The sequence below is a fragment of the Salmo trutta genome, chromosome 18 (assembly GCF_901001165.1).
Source record: "Salmo trutta chromosome 18, fSalTru1.1, whole genome shotgun sequence".
NCBI classification, from domain to species: domain Eukaryota; kingdom Metazoa; phylum Chordata; class Actinopteri; order Salmoniformes; family Salmonidae; genus Salmo; species Salmo trutta.
Genome location: NC_042974.1, coordinates 49906203 through 49924520, shown reverse-complemented (window position 1 = coordinate 49924520; position 18318 = coordinate 49906203). Strand labels below are relative to the sequence as shown.

The window sequence follows — 18318 nt, the reverse complement described above, 5'->3', positions numbered from 1 at the left end:
TATAATAAACATGTCACTCATTCAACATAAAGTAATTAAACTGATGCAAATGAGTGGTTGGGTGCCCAACACCAACAGTAAGTGGTTCATAAAACACTGCTTACATGTATTTTCAGATACCACAAATCCTTCAATGAAAACAAGGCAGTGGGACGCTATAGGCCTAATATACAGATTCCAAATCACCTTCTTGCAGCAGAATAATCCTAAAGGGAACATCTACCTATTGTACAAACCCTTTGATGACATACAGGTATAGCCATGAAAAGAAAGGTATTATTTCTCCATTACTGTGGAGGTCAAAGCAACATACCTATACAGGTCGGAGGGTCTGGCTGCCAATAGAACCTGTTATTGAGCTGTACACAGGTAATCTTGTCTAGGCCCTGGACCTGGTAACCTGGGTCACACTGGAAGGTGATAGTATCCCCAGGCTCCCGACTATCCCCGTAACGTGTCCCATTTTGGGGTGTCCCGGGGTCATTACAGGTCGTCGCAGTAGTAGCTGAAATCACACAAATGAATCCCTTATAAACATTTTGACAGGACGGTTTTAAATCATACAACTCTCTCTTTTTTTCAGCCAACGGCTGATAAAGATATAAGCATAATTTCATGTGTTGAAATCATTGGACTGGCAGCAAACTGATTTGTGGAGACTAATTGTCTTTTAAATCATATTTCCAGAAAATATTTGCCATTTATATACAAATGCTATGCTCAATTTAATTTACATATATTTGTATGAAATACTTATTTGTCAAAAGGATTTGTCATAATAGTGTTTTATACATGGCCCAGAGTAGGATAAAGTGAGGGAAATCTCAAGAAACATACTGTAGCCTTTGTCTGAAAAGCTACTGAATAGAATGTCATGTCCGAATTCCTCTGGTCCATTGTGACAGGTACTACTTACTTGAGAACTGAATGGAGAAGCCTGACTTGCTGATGAAGTAATCACTGTCAAGCTGGAGAGTTAGGATGTTGAAGGTGCTGTGGGTGTCTTCGGGCAGAGCTGACCCACTCCATTCCTTCAGGAGGAAACCCCCCTCAGTTGGACCGTCCCACACCTTCAGGATGTCATGAGCCACTTCCGTGTCAAACACTATGAAGTGGAGGCTAAATAGAGAGTAGGGGGGGATATTGATTACACACTATGCACCTCCTTAAGAATTAGAACCTTTCATACTGAAGTCTGGTCTTACCATTGGTTTACATCTGTGACAAACACCTATACACTCAACAATACTCCATAAATCAACTGACCAAGGGTTGCTACTGATTTGTAATAAGAAAATATCATTGGAATTCCATAGAACCAGTTCTCAAGGAATGTCTCAGACCGATGAAAAATCTATATTAGATCATTCTTGCTCACCAAACCATTTAAGGAATGTTTCAGTTATGTTCAGCAATAATTAGGGGGAGGATGAGTTTTTTTACATTTTTACATTTTATTCAGTTAACAGGCACTCCTATCCAGAGAAACTTGAATTAGTGCATTCATAAAGGTGAGACAACAACATATCACTATCGTAGTAATTATATTTTCCCTTAACAAAGTAGTTATCAGCAAAGTCAGTGCTAGTAGGAAAAGACAAGTGTCATGAGATTTATTTAAGATACTCTTTAAAGAGGTCGGGTTTGAGAAGATTTCCTTAATAAAGTCTAATAGCCAGTGATGTCAATTGTATCTCTCCTCCTCCTTCATCTGTAAATTGCTTGAACTGAATTGGCATATCTGATTTCTATGGCATTTCAAGTGTGCATAATTGGTTTATCTTTGGGGGTTATTGTTTTGTTTTTAAGAAGCCAGTAATGGACTTGAAGGAATAGATGCTAATGGTAAGAAGGCTAGCAGTGGGGTGAAATGCAATCAGCAATGGCACATTTAATCACAGCTTATTTTCCAAAAGTGCAGCAGAACAATTGCTCCGCTATACTAGACACGCCTCGCTATAAACTCACTGATTTCATTTCAAATTTAAATGGAGTCAAAAAAAATTGGGCTATTGTGTATCTAATTGCCTATTCCAAGGGGGTGTGTCCCTATTGTGAGATACTGTACCTGATGGTTTTGCCTGTGTCCGCTTCGATAGACCAGGTACAGTGGAGGTTATTGTCATAGGGTGCAGGGTAACCCGGGGAAAGTATCCGTCCAGATATTGCACCTGCGATGTGGCCTCCGCATTCAGCTAGATAAGGAAACCAAAATGTCTCATATCATCAAAAATAGAAATCTGATTAAATAAGCCTTCTCTCTCTGGCGTCAACCAGCTGAATTTATAAACATTATATAATACATCACATCATTACATGCACTTGAAAGAATCAAATATGTTCTCAAGCGTCTCAAAATACATGTGTATTATTTTAGTGACTGCTGACGACACTGGAAAAGAGGAGAGGATATCCCTATTATGTCGCATCGTTCAAAGGAAATAAAAAATACAATGGCAGCCTAAGGCAATGTCATCTATTTTCCATGCTACTTTTCGGCTGGATGGAAATTTGTCTGAACCGAGCTAGGCTAATTAAGGAATGAGGCTGAAGAATGACACTGTAATGTATCAGTTCTCTCCAGTACAGAAAGCTCAGACTGTCCATACTTCAATTAAGAGGGAGACACACACAGTTTGTATAGCTTTAGGGGCAATAATATAGCCAGCATTAGGGGATAAATGTTCATAGCTGTTAACTAGCGTAACTATTTCACTATAGTATAAATGACAGCATGTTAGCCCGGGGTTTGACTCGGAGTTAGCCTGAGAGAGCGTAACTGGCAAAGCTGGTCATATAATGGAATCAGTACGATATTAATAACAGTGGGACAGAATGCAGACAACACAACAAATTCCATGTTGACTGGTAAAAAGGTATAATATTTACAAACGCACCAGATGAAAATGAATCCTTTGGTGTGGGCATCTTGAACATGACCATTACCATGGTCATTAAAATGTAAACAAAATGTTACTTAGGAATTGTAAGTGTTTCACCCTAATAAGGAAATGTATCCTTGATGATGAGATTTGTCTCTTTTCAGCTGTGACTCACTCACCTAGACAGGAAGGTAAAGGTTTGTCCCAAACCCTACGGTCTCCACTTAGGCATGTCAGAGTGCTGCTTCCATGGAGAGTATAGCCAGGGTTACAACTGTACAACACAAATGTGTTTGCAAAATGGCCATCATCTTGAATCTTGTATCCGTAATTTGGAGTTCCTGGTTCTTCACACTTGACAAGGTCAAAACCTACAAAGACAGATTTGAGACTGTTACCCATTCAAACATAACAAACATTCATTTATTTTCATTAAAGACAAAGGTTGAAAAATAAAAAAGACATCTGTCTGGTGAAATAAAGCAAGCTGCTTCAAGCATTCTAGTTTGACTTTATATTAGTGATGCTTTTCATACATCAGCCTTGAGCATGCAATATTGTAGTTGAAGGTTATTGTAGAATGAATGGAAGCAGACATATCTGTCTCAACGCACAACTGCGACGCTCACTGGCATTATAGATTTTTTTTAGTTTACCATCTTAATTAAACTAGACTCTCTCATGGGAAATTCACGATATTGTACTTACTTACAAATATATACATTCTTGAAACAAGATACATTTGTGCCTTTACCTGTAGAGGTTGTCCATCAGACCACTTTCAACTAATGTGAAAGATAATACTGTTCATATAGGGCAAGTAAACAAGGACTAAACATACAATACGTGGCCTTTTTGTTATTGGTGTACAATGGTTCCTCCTTTAAAAGTTGCGTCATACTGCAGCACACCTATTGGCATTAGTAGAGAATTTAAAACCTATTTTTTGTAATAACACAGTACATTGATTTTAAGAAATTTGGCTTAATTAATTTCATTAATATTATAGTGTTTCAATTCCAAGAAAAATAAAAAACAAAACCTTCAGGGTTTCCGTCAGGATGTAATATCCCCCTGTAATGTAGACTCCCTGTAGCTCAGTTGGTAGAGCATGGTGTTTGCAACGCATGGTGTTTGCAACGCCAGGGTTGTGGGTTCGATTCCCACGGGGGGCCAGCACAGAAAAAAAAACATCTAGGAAATGAAATGTATGCATTCACTACTGTAAATTGCTCTGGATAAGAGCGTCTGCTAAATGACTAAAATGTAAAATATGGCGCTGTACAATGTGATGGTTGGGAGTAGGCTAGAGCATACGAGGAATCTAAATTAATATCTAAAGGGAATAACATTTCCACACCCTAATTGTAGTGTAACCAATACTCATTTTGCCTTTGGTAGGCCTACAGTATATCAAAAAATATTTTTTTCAATGACGTGACTCTCCGCCAATAATTACATTTAGAGGATTGGAAGATTCTAAATTAATTAATATCTAAGGGGCATTTTCCATTAGGATCTGTGAGAATATCTGATAATATCAACGTTTTTTTATATCATTCTAAATGAATTAATAATAATAACAATAATAATAATAGAGTGAGCGAGAAAAAGGCAAATCTTGAACATGGGGTGAGACATTCTCACTAATTTGTAAATAAAGCCAGTTTGTTATTTAGAATGATTTATTTCTGGAGAAACCTAACTTGATTATTTAGCAGACATCACTTGCTGATATTCAGGCAACACATATATCTTAAGAATATAATGGAATATAATTGAACATTTTCATTTCTCCATGCTTGTCTCAGAGCAGCGCGAAACAGTGCTGAAAAAGACGTCCACAGCAGGAAGGCTATATATATAACGATATTTTGGAGATTATTTTGTTTTTAAAAAACAACAGTGAGCGATTGTAATCTGAATAAAGGCCAAAATAATATTCATAAAGGCTATAATATAGCCCTGCTAATAGCCATAATGGTGCTGTGCAACGTGATCGTGTGTTAGAAAGACTATTTTCCAGTAAGCAACAATTTGTTTGTATTCATTAGACAACTTTGTTCCAATATTTCTGTAATTCAGTGTTATTTATTCCCATAGTAATTTGTTATGGATCCATAACTAAATCAACATCGGCATTTTGAAAGAGGATTTTTATCATTATTTTATTAACGAAAGCATAAAAATGCTGATGAAGAAATACAGTACTGTACAGTATATGCTTTTACATTTGGATAATAAAGCATTTTGACGATATAAGCCACCTGCATTTGTTTATTAGGCTACTGTGCAGTCTGACAAGTAAACATAGCCTACAGTACATACTGTAGTAAACATGGGAATGTGCCAAATTCCTTACATAAGAGAGAGCAGGCCATGTCCAGACTTTCTTGGTGACCTCAAGTACCTTCAATAATGGCTGCACTAAAGAATGCGGGCACGCGGGTGAACGGGGTTCAATTCCCCGATGGGGAGGAAGGAGTAGGCTGTCCTTGTAAATAAGAATTTGTTCATAACTGATTCCATATGCGTTATTTCATAGTTGTAATGCCTTCACTATTATTCTACAATGTTGAAAATAGTAAAAATAAAGAAAAATCTTGGAATAAGTAGGTGTGTCCAAACTTTTGACCAAACTTTTGACCCCTCCTGTCTCAGTCTCCAGTATTTATGCTGCAGTAGTTTATGTGTCGGGGGCTAGGGTCAGTCTGTTATATCTGGAGTATTTCTCCAGTGTCCTGTGTGAATTTAAGTATGCTCTCTCTAATTCCCTCTTTCTTTCTTTCTCTCGGGGGACCTGAGCCCTAGGACCATGCCTCAGGACTACCTGGCATGATGACTCATTGCTGTCCCCAGTCCACCAGGCCGTGCTGCTGCTCCAGTTTCAACTGTTCTGCCTGCGGCTATGGAACCCTGACCTGTTCACTGGATGTGCTACCTGTCCCAGACATGCTGTTTTCAACTCTCTAGAGACAGCAGGAGCGGTAGAGATACTCTCAATGATCGGCTATGAAAAGCCAACTGACAATTACTCCTGAGGTGCTGATCTGTTGCACCCTCGACAACTACTGTGATTATTATTATTTCTCCAATGGGGAGGAAGGAGTAGGCTGTCCTTGTAAATAAGAATTTGTCCTTAACTGACTATTCTCTAACCAATACCCAAATGGAGATTAAGTGAAAATAAAAATCTTATTGATTTATCAAGACCAGTCCCCATGCTTGTCTCAGAGCAGCGCAAAACGGTGCTAAAATAGTTGTAGGCTTTAGCTTCAAATCCTATTGCTTCTAACTTCAATATGCTCTTAAAATAAATAAGACCTACACCACTTTTAACAGCATATTACTCAACACTAGTGAGACTCATGTCGCCTACAGTATATCGAAAAATATGACGGGACTCTCCGGCAATAATTACATATAGAGGATTGGAGGATTCTAAATTAAAACGGAAAGCCGCCTCATGGGTCTCCCGGTGGCGGTCGGCATGGGTATCGAACCTACATCTGTTTGCACCGCGGGAGCCCCCATCCACAAATTATCAAAATACAGAGAGGTGTTGGTAAAGGTATATTGTCCTGCTAATAGCCCATAATGGGCTATTATAACACTGTACATGGTGTCCAGGTCAGGATAACCAAAACATTTATTTATTTAAGACTATCAGAAAGAATGTTAGTACTTATTTATTTTGATCCAAAGCCATGAATTAGTGAGTCACTCAGCTTTATGTAGTGGTCGGCTATATGACTGTGCCATCAACTTGATAATATATAAGAGAGAGATTGTAATCTGAATAAAGGCCAAAATAATATTTGTGAAAGGCCAAACATTTATTTCTGTTTTTAGAGGGAGAGAAACCCTGGGCCAATTGTGCGCTGCCCATAAAGGCCAAAATATAGCCCTGCTAATAGCCATAATGCCACTGTACAACATGACCGTGTGTTTGAAATAATATTTTCCAGTAAGCAACAATTTGTTTACCTTCATTCGACAACATTGTTCCAATATTTCTCCGCAAATAATTACATATAGAGGATTGGAGGACATTTCTGTTATTCAGTGATATTTATTCCCATAGTAATTCTATATGGATGCATAACTAAATAAACATCAGCATTTTGAAAGTGTTTTTTATTATTATTTTATTAATGAAAGCATAAAGATGTTGATGAATAAATACTGTACTGCTGTTTTGAGTTAGAAATGTAACACTTCAGAGTACTTAAGCATCGAATACATTGCAGGTAGGGGGATGTTCACATCTATAGTAGCAGGGCTATAAAGAGTCTATTGTCCTGCTAATCGGGCTACAAGTGTTTCAAAATGACACCAGCTGTCCATCACTACTGTAAATAAAAATCTTGTTTACATTCTTTATTGTAACCACAATGTCACAAATCATTTGTATCTACCTTTCCAATTACTTTCAGAGTTTGGGATTCATTTGATTCATACTATGGTGTTTCTATTTCAAGGAAAACGAAAAACCCTCTGGGTTTCCGTTAGGATGGAACAGAAAATATGGAGCTGTACAACGAGACAGTCGGGAGTACAGTACTTGGATATTTAGCTAAAGAATCCAGTGTCCTGCGGGAGATTCCCCAACAGGGAGGAAGGGGTAGGCTGTCCCAGTAAATAAGAATTAGTTCTTAACTGACTTGCCTAGTTAAATAAAGGTTACACTAAGAGCATAACATTTTTACACCCCAATTTTCTAATTCTAGTCTAACCAATACCCAAACGGAGATTCAGTGAAAATAAAATCTCATAGATTTATCAAGACCAGTCCCCATGCTTGTCTCAGAGCAGTGCGAAACGGTGCTAAAATAGTTGTAGGCTTTTGCTTCTAACTTCAATATGCTCTTTAAATAAATAAGACCTACACCACTTTTAACAGCACATTATAGAGGGTTGGAGGATATTTCTGTAATTCAGTTATATTTATTATTATATATTATTTTATTAATGAAAGCATAAAGATGCCATTATTAGTTACATTGTTTTAGTTTGAACGTACAGACTGGCACTAAGAACAGAACAGCGGGAACGTTTCCCTAGTCAGCGCCATTTTTAGTGCAATGCCCCTTAAATATTTTGGAGATGATTTTGTTTCCAAATAACGTAAAATGAGCAAGAATAAGGCTTTTCTTGAACATGGAGTGAGACATTGTTACTAATTGGTAAATAAAGTCAGTTTGTTATTTAGAATGATTTATTTAAGTTTTTAGATGGAGAAAAACCAAAAACCTACAGTCATCTCATGGGTCTCCCAGTCAACGCCAGCACAGGTATTGAACCAGCATCTGTAGCAACACAGCTTGCACTGCTATGCAGTGTTTTAGAACATTGCACCACTGAGACACTGTACAATGTGACCAGTCGGGAGTGGCCTACAGTACTACAGTAAGAGCTAAATAATTCTAACAAAATAAAATAATAAAAACCTTTGTGTAACAAAGGTTTATGTCACCCCCTCATTGTCAGTTAGAGACACAGTTGGACCCAAAAGCATAATCAGTGCTCTAACTCCCCCTTGCGCTGATCTGTAGCAATGAAGTAGTGACGCAGGGTACCGTACTAAACCAAAAATTACCTATAAGTCCCGCGGGGTAAGCTCACAACTTTTAAAGGAGGAACCACTGTAAGCTTAGAATTGGAAATTGGGCTAGTCTTGAGGGGTCCAGTTTCTCAGTAAAGCCTGTTTGAACACGAATCAGGGAATATCTATAGAGGCTGTCTCACATTTGTTCTAGGACATAATCTACCTACTGCTGTACGTCAGTCTGAATCCCTTGTTGGTTTCAGTGCCGTTGCTGTTGAACTCAATCCAGAGGTGATTTGAGGTACTGTTGATGATGGCATTGTACATGTCTGTTTTGGAGAAATTGCCAAGAAGACGATATGAAGTATCCTTTCCGTCATACACCTGTTGATGAAAGAACAACACTATAATGCACAGGTATCTCAAAATACTATTAATATTCAAGGGAATATAATAATAATATAAATAATAACGATAACGATTTACTTTGACTATATATACACATAACGCATTGATTACACATCTCCATAAGCATTTAATGAATGTGTTATAACAGGTTTTAATCGTATTATTAAAGGTTCATTAATGAAATATATTTACAGTATATCCATAGCGCATTCATGTCATGCTATGCAAGAGCTCATATTTAGGTATCTTAATAGATGCATCATTACAATTAGAGCTTAGTATCATTATAATGGCTGTTTCTCAAAAGCATGCTTCTGCCATACCACATTCTGCCATAAATTCCCAATCTGGCACTCATACCATCACGGCTGTCTAATCATCCCCAGCTTACAATTGGCTCATTCATCCCCCTCCTCTCCCCTGAAACTATTCCCCAGGTCGTTGCTGTAAATGAGAATGTGTTCTCAGTCAACTTACCTGGTAAAATAACGGTAAAATAAAAATAAAAAATATTTTTTTTTTTAGAAAATTATGCTTTTATATATATATATATATATATATATATATATATCATTCTTCTTCTTCTCACAGAGGTCAATAGTGTATGGGGTCCCCACAGGGTTGAGTCCTCAGGGTAACTTTTACGGCTCAAATTGTGTAGTTAACTCTTTCGTAACTCATTAACTGCCCTCCTCCACATCACAATTAAGTTGGTCATACTGGTCTATAACTCACACATGAAGGGTCTATTAATGAATTCTATGCAGTCAGAGTAAAGTCAAATCTATTTTCCCATTCATAAAGCAGTTATAGCTAAGCATTTATGGATCATTTAATTTGAATGCTTTGAATTTCAATCTTTGTTAAATCTACTCAAGAAAATTCAAACTGAAAAATGCAAACAGCATGATTCTTTGGCATTGTCCTCAGCAATTGTTTTCTGTCCTACGTCTGGAAAATGCAAATAAAATGTTAATATTTCCTATAACATTTGCGTTGTGTCTGTACTCTTTTTGATAAATGAGACATTTTTATAAATGCTATATAAATGCTTTATGAATGGGAAAACAGAAATGACAGTATGTTGACTGCATAGACTTCATACATAGACTTCATACATAGACTTCATACATAGACCTTTAATGATGGCGTTATAGATCAGATGGCAAACTGCTCAGTTAATTACCATGAAGTGCTTAGCTATAAATGCTTTATGAATGGGAAAATAGATTTGACTTTACTTTGACTGCATATAATTCATACATATAACCTTCATGTGTGCGTTATAGCCCAGTATGACCATCTTAGGCCTAACTGTGTTGTGCAAGAGGGCTGTTAATTAATTACGAAAGCATTATGATATGACCCTCAACTACATGATTTGATACATAAAATTTACCCAGAGGATTCAACCCTGTGGAGATCTTCAAGCACCATTGACCTCAGAGAGAAGAAGAAGAACATAAGTCACAGGCCTATACTGGCTGGTGGGGGAAATGGGGCTAGTACAGCCTATATATCAGCATAATTTTCTAAACGTCATTTGGCCTTTTGGCATATTCCCTACCACTGGTATGAGAGATGCACACTTTTGTGAACAGCCATAATGATGACACTACGCTGCCATTGTAATGATACATCTATTAAGATACCTAAATATGAGATCTTGCAGAGCATGACATGAATGTACTTTAGATATGTCATGGATATATTTCATTAACCTTTAATAATGCAGGTGGGACCTGTTATAACAAGTTCATGAAATGCTAATAGATGTGTAGTAAGTGCTCCATGGATGTGTAGTCAAAGTAAATTGTTACCATAATAACATACAGTACCAGTCAAAAGTTTGGACACACCTACTAATTCAAAGGTTTTTCTTTATATTTACTATTTTCCACATTGTGGAATAATAGTGAAGACATCAAACTATGAAATAACACAAATGGAATCATTTATTAACCAAAAATATATATTTTATATTTGAGATTCTTCAAAGTAGCCACCCTTTGCCTTGATGACAGCTTTGCACAGTCTTGGCATTCTCTCAACCAGCTTCATGAGGTAGTCACCTGGAATGCATTTCAATTAACCTGTTTAGGATAGGGGGCAGTATTTGCACGGCCGGATAAAAAACGTTCCCGATTTAATCTGATTATTACTCCTGCCCAGAAACTAGAATATGCATATAAGTGTTTGATTTGGATAGAAAACACCCTAAAGTTTATAAAACTGTTTGAATGGTGTCTGTGAGTATAACAGAACTCATATGGCAGGCCAAAACCTGAGAAGATTCTATACAGGAAGTGCCCTCTCTGACCATTTCTTGGCCTTCTATAGACTCTTTATCGAAAACAGAGGATCTCTGCTGTAACGTGATATTTTCTAAGGCTCCCATAGGCTCTCAGAAGGCGCCAGAACGGGGAATGATGACTCTGCAGTCCCTGGCTGAAAAACAGTAGCGCATTTGGATAGTGGTCGATCTGAGAACAATGAAACGGGCGCGCGTGAAGAGTCCATTTTACATTTTCAGTCTTTGAACGAAAACAACGTCTCCCAGTCGGAATATTATCGCTATTTTACGAGAAAAATCGCATAAAAATGGATTTTAAACAGCGTTTGACATGCTTCGAAGTACGGTAATGGAATATTTTGAATTCTTTTGTCACGATATGCGCCGGCGCGTCACCCTTCGGATAGTGTCTTGAACGCAAGAACAAAACGCCGCTATTTGGATATAACTATGGATTATTTGGAACCAAAACAACATTGGGTGTAAAGTAGAAGTCCTGGGAGTGCATTCTGACGAAGAACAGCAAAGGTAATCCAATTTTTCTTATAGTAAATCTGAGTTTGGTGAGTGCCAAACTTGGTGGGTGTCAAAATAGCTAGCCATGATGGCCGGGCTATCTACTCAGAATATTGCAAAATGTGCTTTCACTGAAAAGCTATTTTAAAATCTGACATAGCGATTGCATAAAGGAGTTCTGTATCTATAATTCTTAAAATAATTGTTATATTTTTTGTGAACGTTTATCGTGAGTAATTTAGTAAATTCGCCGGAAGTTTCGGTGGGTATGCTAGTTCTGAACGTCACATGCTAATGTAAAAAGCTGTTTTTTTATATAAATATGAACTTGATTGAACAAAACATGCATGTATTGTATAACATAATGTCTTAGGAGTGTCATCTGATGAAGATCATCAAAGGTTAGTGCTGCATTTAGCTGTGGTTTTGGTTTTTGTGACATTATATGCTAGCTTGAAAAATGGGTGTGTGATTATTTCTGGCTGGGTACTCTCCTGGCATAATCTAATGTTTTGCTTTCGTTGTAAAGCCTTTTTGAAATCGGACAATGTGGTTAAATAAAGGAGAGTCTTGTCTTTAAAATGGTGTAAAATAGTCATATGTTTGAAAAATTGAAGTTTGGGGATTTTTGAGGAGTTTGTATTTCGCGCCACGCCCATCATTGGATATTGGAGCGGTGTTCCGCTAGCGGAACATCTAGATGTAAGAGGTTATTAATTAACAGGAGTGCCTTGTTAAAAGTTAATTTGTGGAATTTCTTTACTTCTTAATGCGTTTGAGCCAATTAGTTGTGTTGTGACAAGGTAGGGGTGGTATACAAAAGATAGCCCTATTTGGTAAAAGACCAAGTCCATATTATGGCAAGAACAGGTCAAATAAGCAAAGAGAAATGACAGTCCATCATTACTTTAAGACATGAAGGTCAGTCAATACGGAACATTTCAAGAATTTGAACATTTCTTCAAGTGCAGTTGCAAAAACCATCAAACGCTAGGCTCTCATGCGGACCGCCACAGGAAAGAAAGACTCAGAGTTCTCTCTCCTGCAGAGGACAAGTTCATTAGAGTTACCAGCCTCAGATTGCAGCTCAAATAAATGTTTCACAGAGTTTAAGTAACAGACACATCTCAACCTCAACTGTTCAGAGGAGACTGCCTGAATCAGGCCTTCATGGCCGAATTGCTGCCAAGAAACCAAACACTAAAGGACACCAATAAGAAGAAGAGACTTGCTTGGGACAAGAAAGGACACCAATAAGAAGAAGAGACTTGCTTGGGACAAGAAAATTGAGCAATGGACCGGTGGAAATCTGTCCTTTGGTCTGATGAGTCCAGAGTAGGTGAACGGATGATCTCTGCATGTGTGGTTCCCACCGTGAAGCATGGAGGAAGAGGTGTGATGTTGTGGGGGTGCTTTGATGGGGACACTGTCTGTGATTTATTTAGAATTTAAGGCACACTTAACCAGCATGGCTACCACAGCATTCTGCAGCGATACGCCATCCCATCTGGTTAGCGCTTAGTGGGACTATAATTTGTTTTTCAACAGTACAATGACACAAAACACACCTACAGGCTGTATAAGGGCTATTTGACCAAGAAGGAGAGTGATGAGTGCTGCATCAGTTAACCTGGCCTCCACAATCACCCAACCTCAACCCAATTGAGATGGTTTGGGATGAGTTGGACCGCAGAGTGAAGGAAAAGCAGCCAACAAGTGCTCAGCATATGTGGGAACTCCTTCAAGACTGTTGGAAAAGCATTCCTCATGAAGGTGGTTGAGAGAATGCCAAGAGTGTGCAAAGCTGTCATCAAGGTAAAGGGGTGGCTACTTTGAAGAATCTAAAATATATTTTGATTTGTTTAACACTTTTTTGGTTACTACATGATTCCATATGTGTAATTTCATAGTTTTTGTCTTCACTTTTATTCTATAATGTAGAAAATAGTCAAAGTAAATAAAAACTCTGACTGGTACAGTTTATATTTACCAGACACTTTAATCAAATGTGACTTACATATTTACATTTTTCACATGTGGGTGGTCCCCGGGAATTGAACCCCCAATCATAGCATCGCAAGATCCATAATCTACCAACTGAGGTACAGAGGACCACAATAGCGCGCTATTTAATAGCATACTGTACACAGAATGCGAATTACACCATGTCATTAAGGGGGCTCTCAATTTTCTTTTAAATTTAAATGATTTACCTTTTAATGTGGCATGAACACAACCAGTCATGATATTTTCATCTGATTTTCAAACAAATCACTTCAAAAAGTAGGCTGCCTGTGCATGTTAGCCCACTTAGAAAATCATTCCAAACTGCATGTATTGTATACTTACTCAATTTGATGAATGGAAATAGACATTTGTTACAAAACAGTGTGCCTATGAATGCCTATTGACATTCAGTGATTGCCATTGCTTAGGCTTACATTCATTGATGCATCTTGCTGCCAAAATGACCTTTTTTGTAGCCTAAAAAGTCGGGACACCTGAAATGGGTCTGAAACTGTCCCTGGAAAAATGGGACGGTCAACCTAACATACAAGTTAAATTTACTAGACAAGGCTACAATGTGTATTACCATGAACATCAAATAGGTCTACCAGTAGCCAGTGATGTAATGGTAAAAAAATTGGTGGGTAAACACTGAAACCCTGTCTCTCTCTAAAAAAAAGGGTAACTCCCTATACTTTCAATGCATTTTTCTGAAAATCTGAGTAAACGGTGTTAACCCTCCACTAGGCCTACACCACTGTCGGTTGCCTACCCTCTTTTTGCCAAGACAATTTAACACACATGAATACACCCAGAACAGGTAGCCTACATTCAATATAATACATGAGTAGAATCAAAACATATTTTGATACCGTAAATTAATGGCATTAATGACAGTGTTATTTGTAATTATTAAGCATTTAACAATTGAATTAGAAAATGTAACTTAAACCTTGTACGAATCATGGATCTTGGAGAATGCCCTGTAAGTGTAACTATGCCTACATAACATTTCACCATGAAATGTTTCGCCATGAAAACAGCTCCCATGGGCACACAAATCCCAAATAATGTAGGCCTATGCCATTGCAAAATCGAATGCTTCTAACCGAACGTTAATGACAGTAGGCTAATAAGTCACCTTATAGGCCTACTGTCATTATTGTATAGCCAGCCTGCTTGTTGGATTGATTGGATGCGCATTGGTGTCTAGCTTTAGGCTAGTTGTCTAGTGATATTGTCGACCATTATCAGCTGATCCAGGAAAGAAAACAAATATTGATAGAAAATGATAAAGCTAATTAAATGGCCCATTACTTCTAGCCACGGAGAACATCAGTACCCGTGCGCATCTGAAAAACAAAGCAATGAGCGCTCTAAACAGCTGACTGACAAAAGCAAACAATGATAAATCAACGGATAAATCTAATACATTGGAATAAAGGCTATTTTTATCAAGGATGCATGGCAGCAAACGGCGAAAATGAGGAAGTACAAAGGAAACTCTACGCGTAAAGGAGCTCCGCTGAGGCTAAAATTCAACACTACTAAATGGACAGCACCACCGCATAGAAATAAATGGTTTAAACCATGACAAAGAGGTGGGGGTGTTTGTTTAATTTAAAAACTTTTATTTTCATATTTACCACTGTAAAACATATTTAACACTACATTTTAAAGAAATAGGAGGATGGTTCAATTAGCATTATTTAGAGACCCCTCCCAAAATTTTTGTTGCATTTAGGGCAGCTAATATCTCATTCAGGGGAGCTAAGCCCACCTGGCTCCCCTACATGTACATACTACCTCAATAAGCCTGACTAACCGGTGTCTGTATATAGCCTTGCTACTCTTATTTTCAAATGTCTTTTTACTGTTGTTTTATTTCTTTACTTACCTACACACACTCACCTTTTTTTCGCACTATTGGTTAGAGCCTGTAAGTAAGCATTTCACTGTAAGGTCTACACCTGTTGTATTCGGCGCACGTGACAAATAAACTTTGATTTGATTTGATTTTAATTCACACCTTGACTGTACAGTATGCAGCCTCTTGCAGTACAATTACATTATTCGCAGAGGGGCAGCGTGAGTAGTTTGAGTGAGCAGTTAGCATTCAATCAATCAAGAAAACAAAGATACATATTCTATATACATACTATGAATGCATACACAAAGGAAGAATATTTCAAGTGTGGGCCTTCCAAAGGATAGTGATCAAGACAAAAGGGAGAATCATGTGCATGTGGGGAAACCAGAAGGATGCCTTTCCAAATAACATACTGTATATATTGAGACTACACAGAAAAGTGTGCTGTTGAATAAAAAAAAATGGCAGAGGTCATCATAAATCAATGTCAGTTTTCCAATTTTCTAACGCAGTTAACGTTGTTTCAACCCTGAGCAGAGTAGTAGGCTGGGTTACATAATTCAAGACCAAAATGAGGAGAAAATATCTTTCCTGTGTTTGACTGAGCATTTCCAATGCAGAAGAAAGTTTCAAGACCAATCAATTTACAACATAAAAGACAATTAATTTGGAAGAACAAAATGTAAGAACTAAAACAGATGAATGCAACATTATTGGGAATCCTTCAGTCTCTGGAAAATCATTATAATACGAGAAACACAATGGCAAACAATGCAGGAGGTCGGAGAATCCTTGAACCCTTTTGCTCCCCAATTTCATGGTATCCAATTGGTAGATACAGTCTTGTCTCATCACTGCAAATCCCGTACGGAGTCGGGAGAGGCAAAGGTTGAGAGCCGTGCATCCACCGAAACACAACCCAACCAAGCCACACTGCTTCTGGACACAATGCCCACTTATCCTGGAAGCCAGCCGCACCAATATGTCAAAAGAAACACCGTACACCTGGTGACTAGTGTCAGCGTGCACTGCGCCCAGCCTGCCACAGGAGTTGCTAGTGCGCGATGGGACAAGGATATCCATGCCGGCCAAACCCTCCCCTAACCCGGATGACACTGGGCCAATTGTGCGCCGCCCCATTGGTCTCCCAGTTGCGGCCAGCTGCGACAGAGCCTGGACTTGAACCCAGACTCTCTAGTGGCACAGCTAGCACTGCAATGCAGTGCCTTAGACCATTGTGCCACTCGGAAGGCCCATTATCTTTACTTTTTACAGCAATAAGCAGTGCCACTCTGTACATTAGATAGCACTATAATGGGAAATACTTGAAATGTATTATTTCAATCAAGAACTTTGCCATTAGGATAAACAATCCTTCCTGAATCCCCTTCCACTTCCTCAATTATTGGCTATTAGATGCACAGAATGTATGATGAAAGATTAACAAAAACATTTCATTGTACAAGCCACATGCACAGGCATTTCAGATTTTTCATATGATGTTACACTCAAAGAGAACACTTATCCTCTCTTGTTTTCAATAACATATCTGTATAATTAGTGGTCTTCAGGGATTGTTAAAAACGTATTTCCCTCACGGTGCTCTATATGCCTCAAGCTCTGGCACCATGTCATTTTAATGAAGGCATTAATAGTTCATGATCTGACTGAGTCACTAGCTCTGGTCTCCTACAAGTTACTTTGGGTCATATTCCAACTGCATTCAAAGAGATGATGGCGCAGTGAAAACGTCCCACATTGAGCCCTTTATTAACCATTTACACATCTTGCAGTAAGAGGATTATGCGTGGGGCAGTATTTATGTGTAACATCAACAGAGTACATATCCAGTGTAGTGTATGAGTGATATGTAGTGTGTGTGTGAGACTCACCTTCAGGTAATCCCCCTCATGGAGCTGGAAGTGAGTGGCTGTGACACGGATGCCCTTCCCTGTCTCCGTCTCAATGCGGTAAATGCACTCATGGTTATTGTCATAATTGGATGGGTAATTGGGTGATAGCAGAACCCCCTCACTCCCAACGGTAGTGGCTCCACATTCAGCTAGGCAGAGACACAGAGAGAGAAAGAGCAGGAAAGAGAGAGACAGAGCAGGAGAGAGAGAAGGAGCCAAAGAGAGAGAGAGAGTCAGAGAGACAGAGGAATGGAGATAATTTGATATTAAGACATTTCATGGCAATCTGGGTTTGAAGCAAGAAAAATATCTTGATTAACTTTAGAGAACTGTCAAATTTCCCTACACACTAGAAGCTGCTCTTTCCACAGAACGAGAGAGAGAGAGAGAGTGAGAAGACCTGTGAGAAAATGTATATCTGGCGGTCATGAAACTGAATAGGGGCATTAAAGGAGCAGTTTAACCCAGAGAGAAGAGTTCACCACAAATATTCAGCAGGTTGAACTCAGAATACTTCAGCAGCTGCTGCTCTGTTACCCACTGATGGGCCAATCAGGTGTTGCCCCTGTTGGAATATAACCCATTGGCATATTGATGAATCGCCACAACAGAAACTTGAGAGGAATATGAATTAATGAATGGCTCTCTGCATTAAGTGTGTGTTGGTCACAAAGGCTCAGGGCTGTGCTGGAATTGGATGTCCTTGTAGTTAATATTCTGATGTTGTTCCTCAGGTATAGAAGCAGATGTTTCCTGTAAAACTTGAGCTGTGTGAGCTTGAGCCCGAGTTAAGTTATCGTGGGGTGATTGCCTAATTTTCTCTACTGAACTTTTTATGGGAAAGCACAAGGTGCTTTGTAGGGGATGACAAAATGACAGCC

At 38.5% G+C, this 18318-nt stretch overlaps 1 protein-coding gene across 2 annotated transcripts in view; it reads right to left on the bottom strand.

Annotated features, from left to right (window-relative positions):
- The window catches only part of LOC115153446 (CUB and sushi domain-containing protein 1), a 537637-nt gene that overhangs the window by 135213 nt on the left and 384106 nt on the right, over positions 1–18318 (bottom strand). For both annotated transcript variants that reach the window (XM_029698898.1, XM_029698899.1), the window contains exons 22-27: positions 17417–17586; positions 8658–8814; positions 3062–3253; positions 2069–2195; positions 917–1119; positions 314–505 (exon numbers count right to left, since the gene is read on the bottom strand). In XM_029698898.1, the coding sequence (XP_029554758.1) occupies positions 314–505; positions 917–1119; positions 2069–2195; positions 3062–3253; positions 8658–8814; positions 17417–17586 (1041 nt within the window). The remainder of the gene's footprint in view (positions 1–313; positions 506–916; positions 1120–2068; positions 2196–3061; positions 3254–8657; positions 8815–17416; positions 17587–18318) is intronic.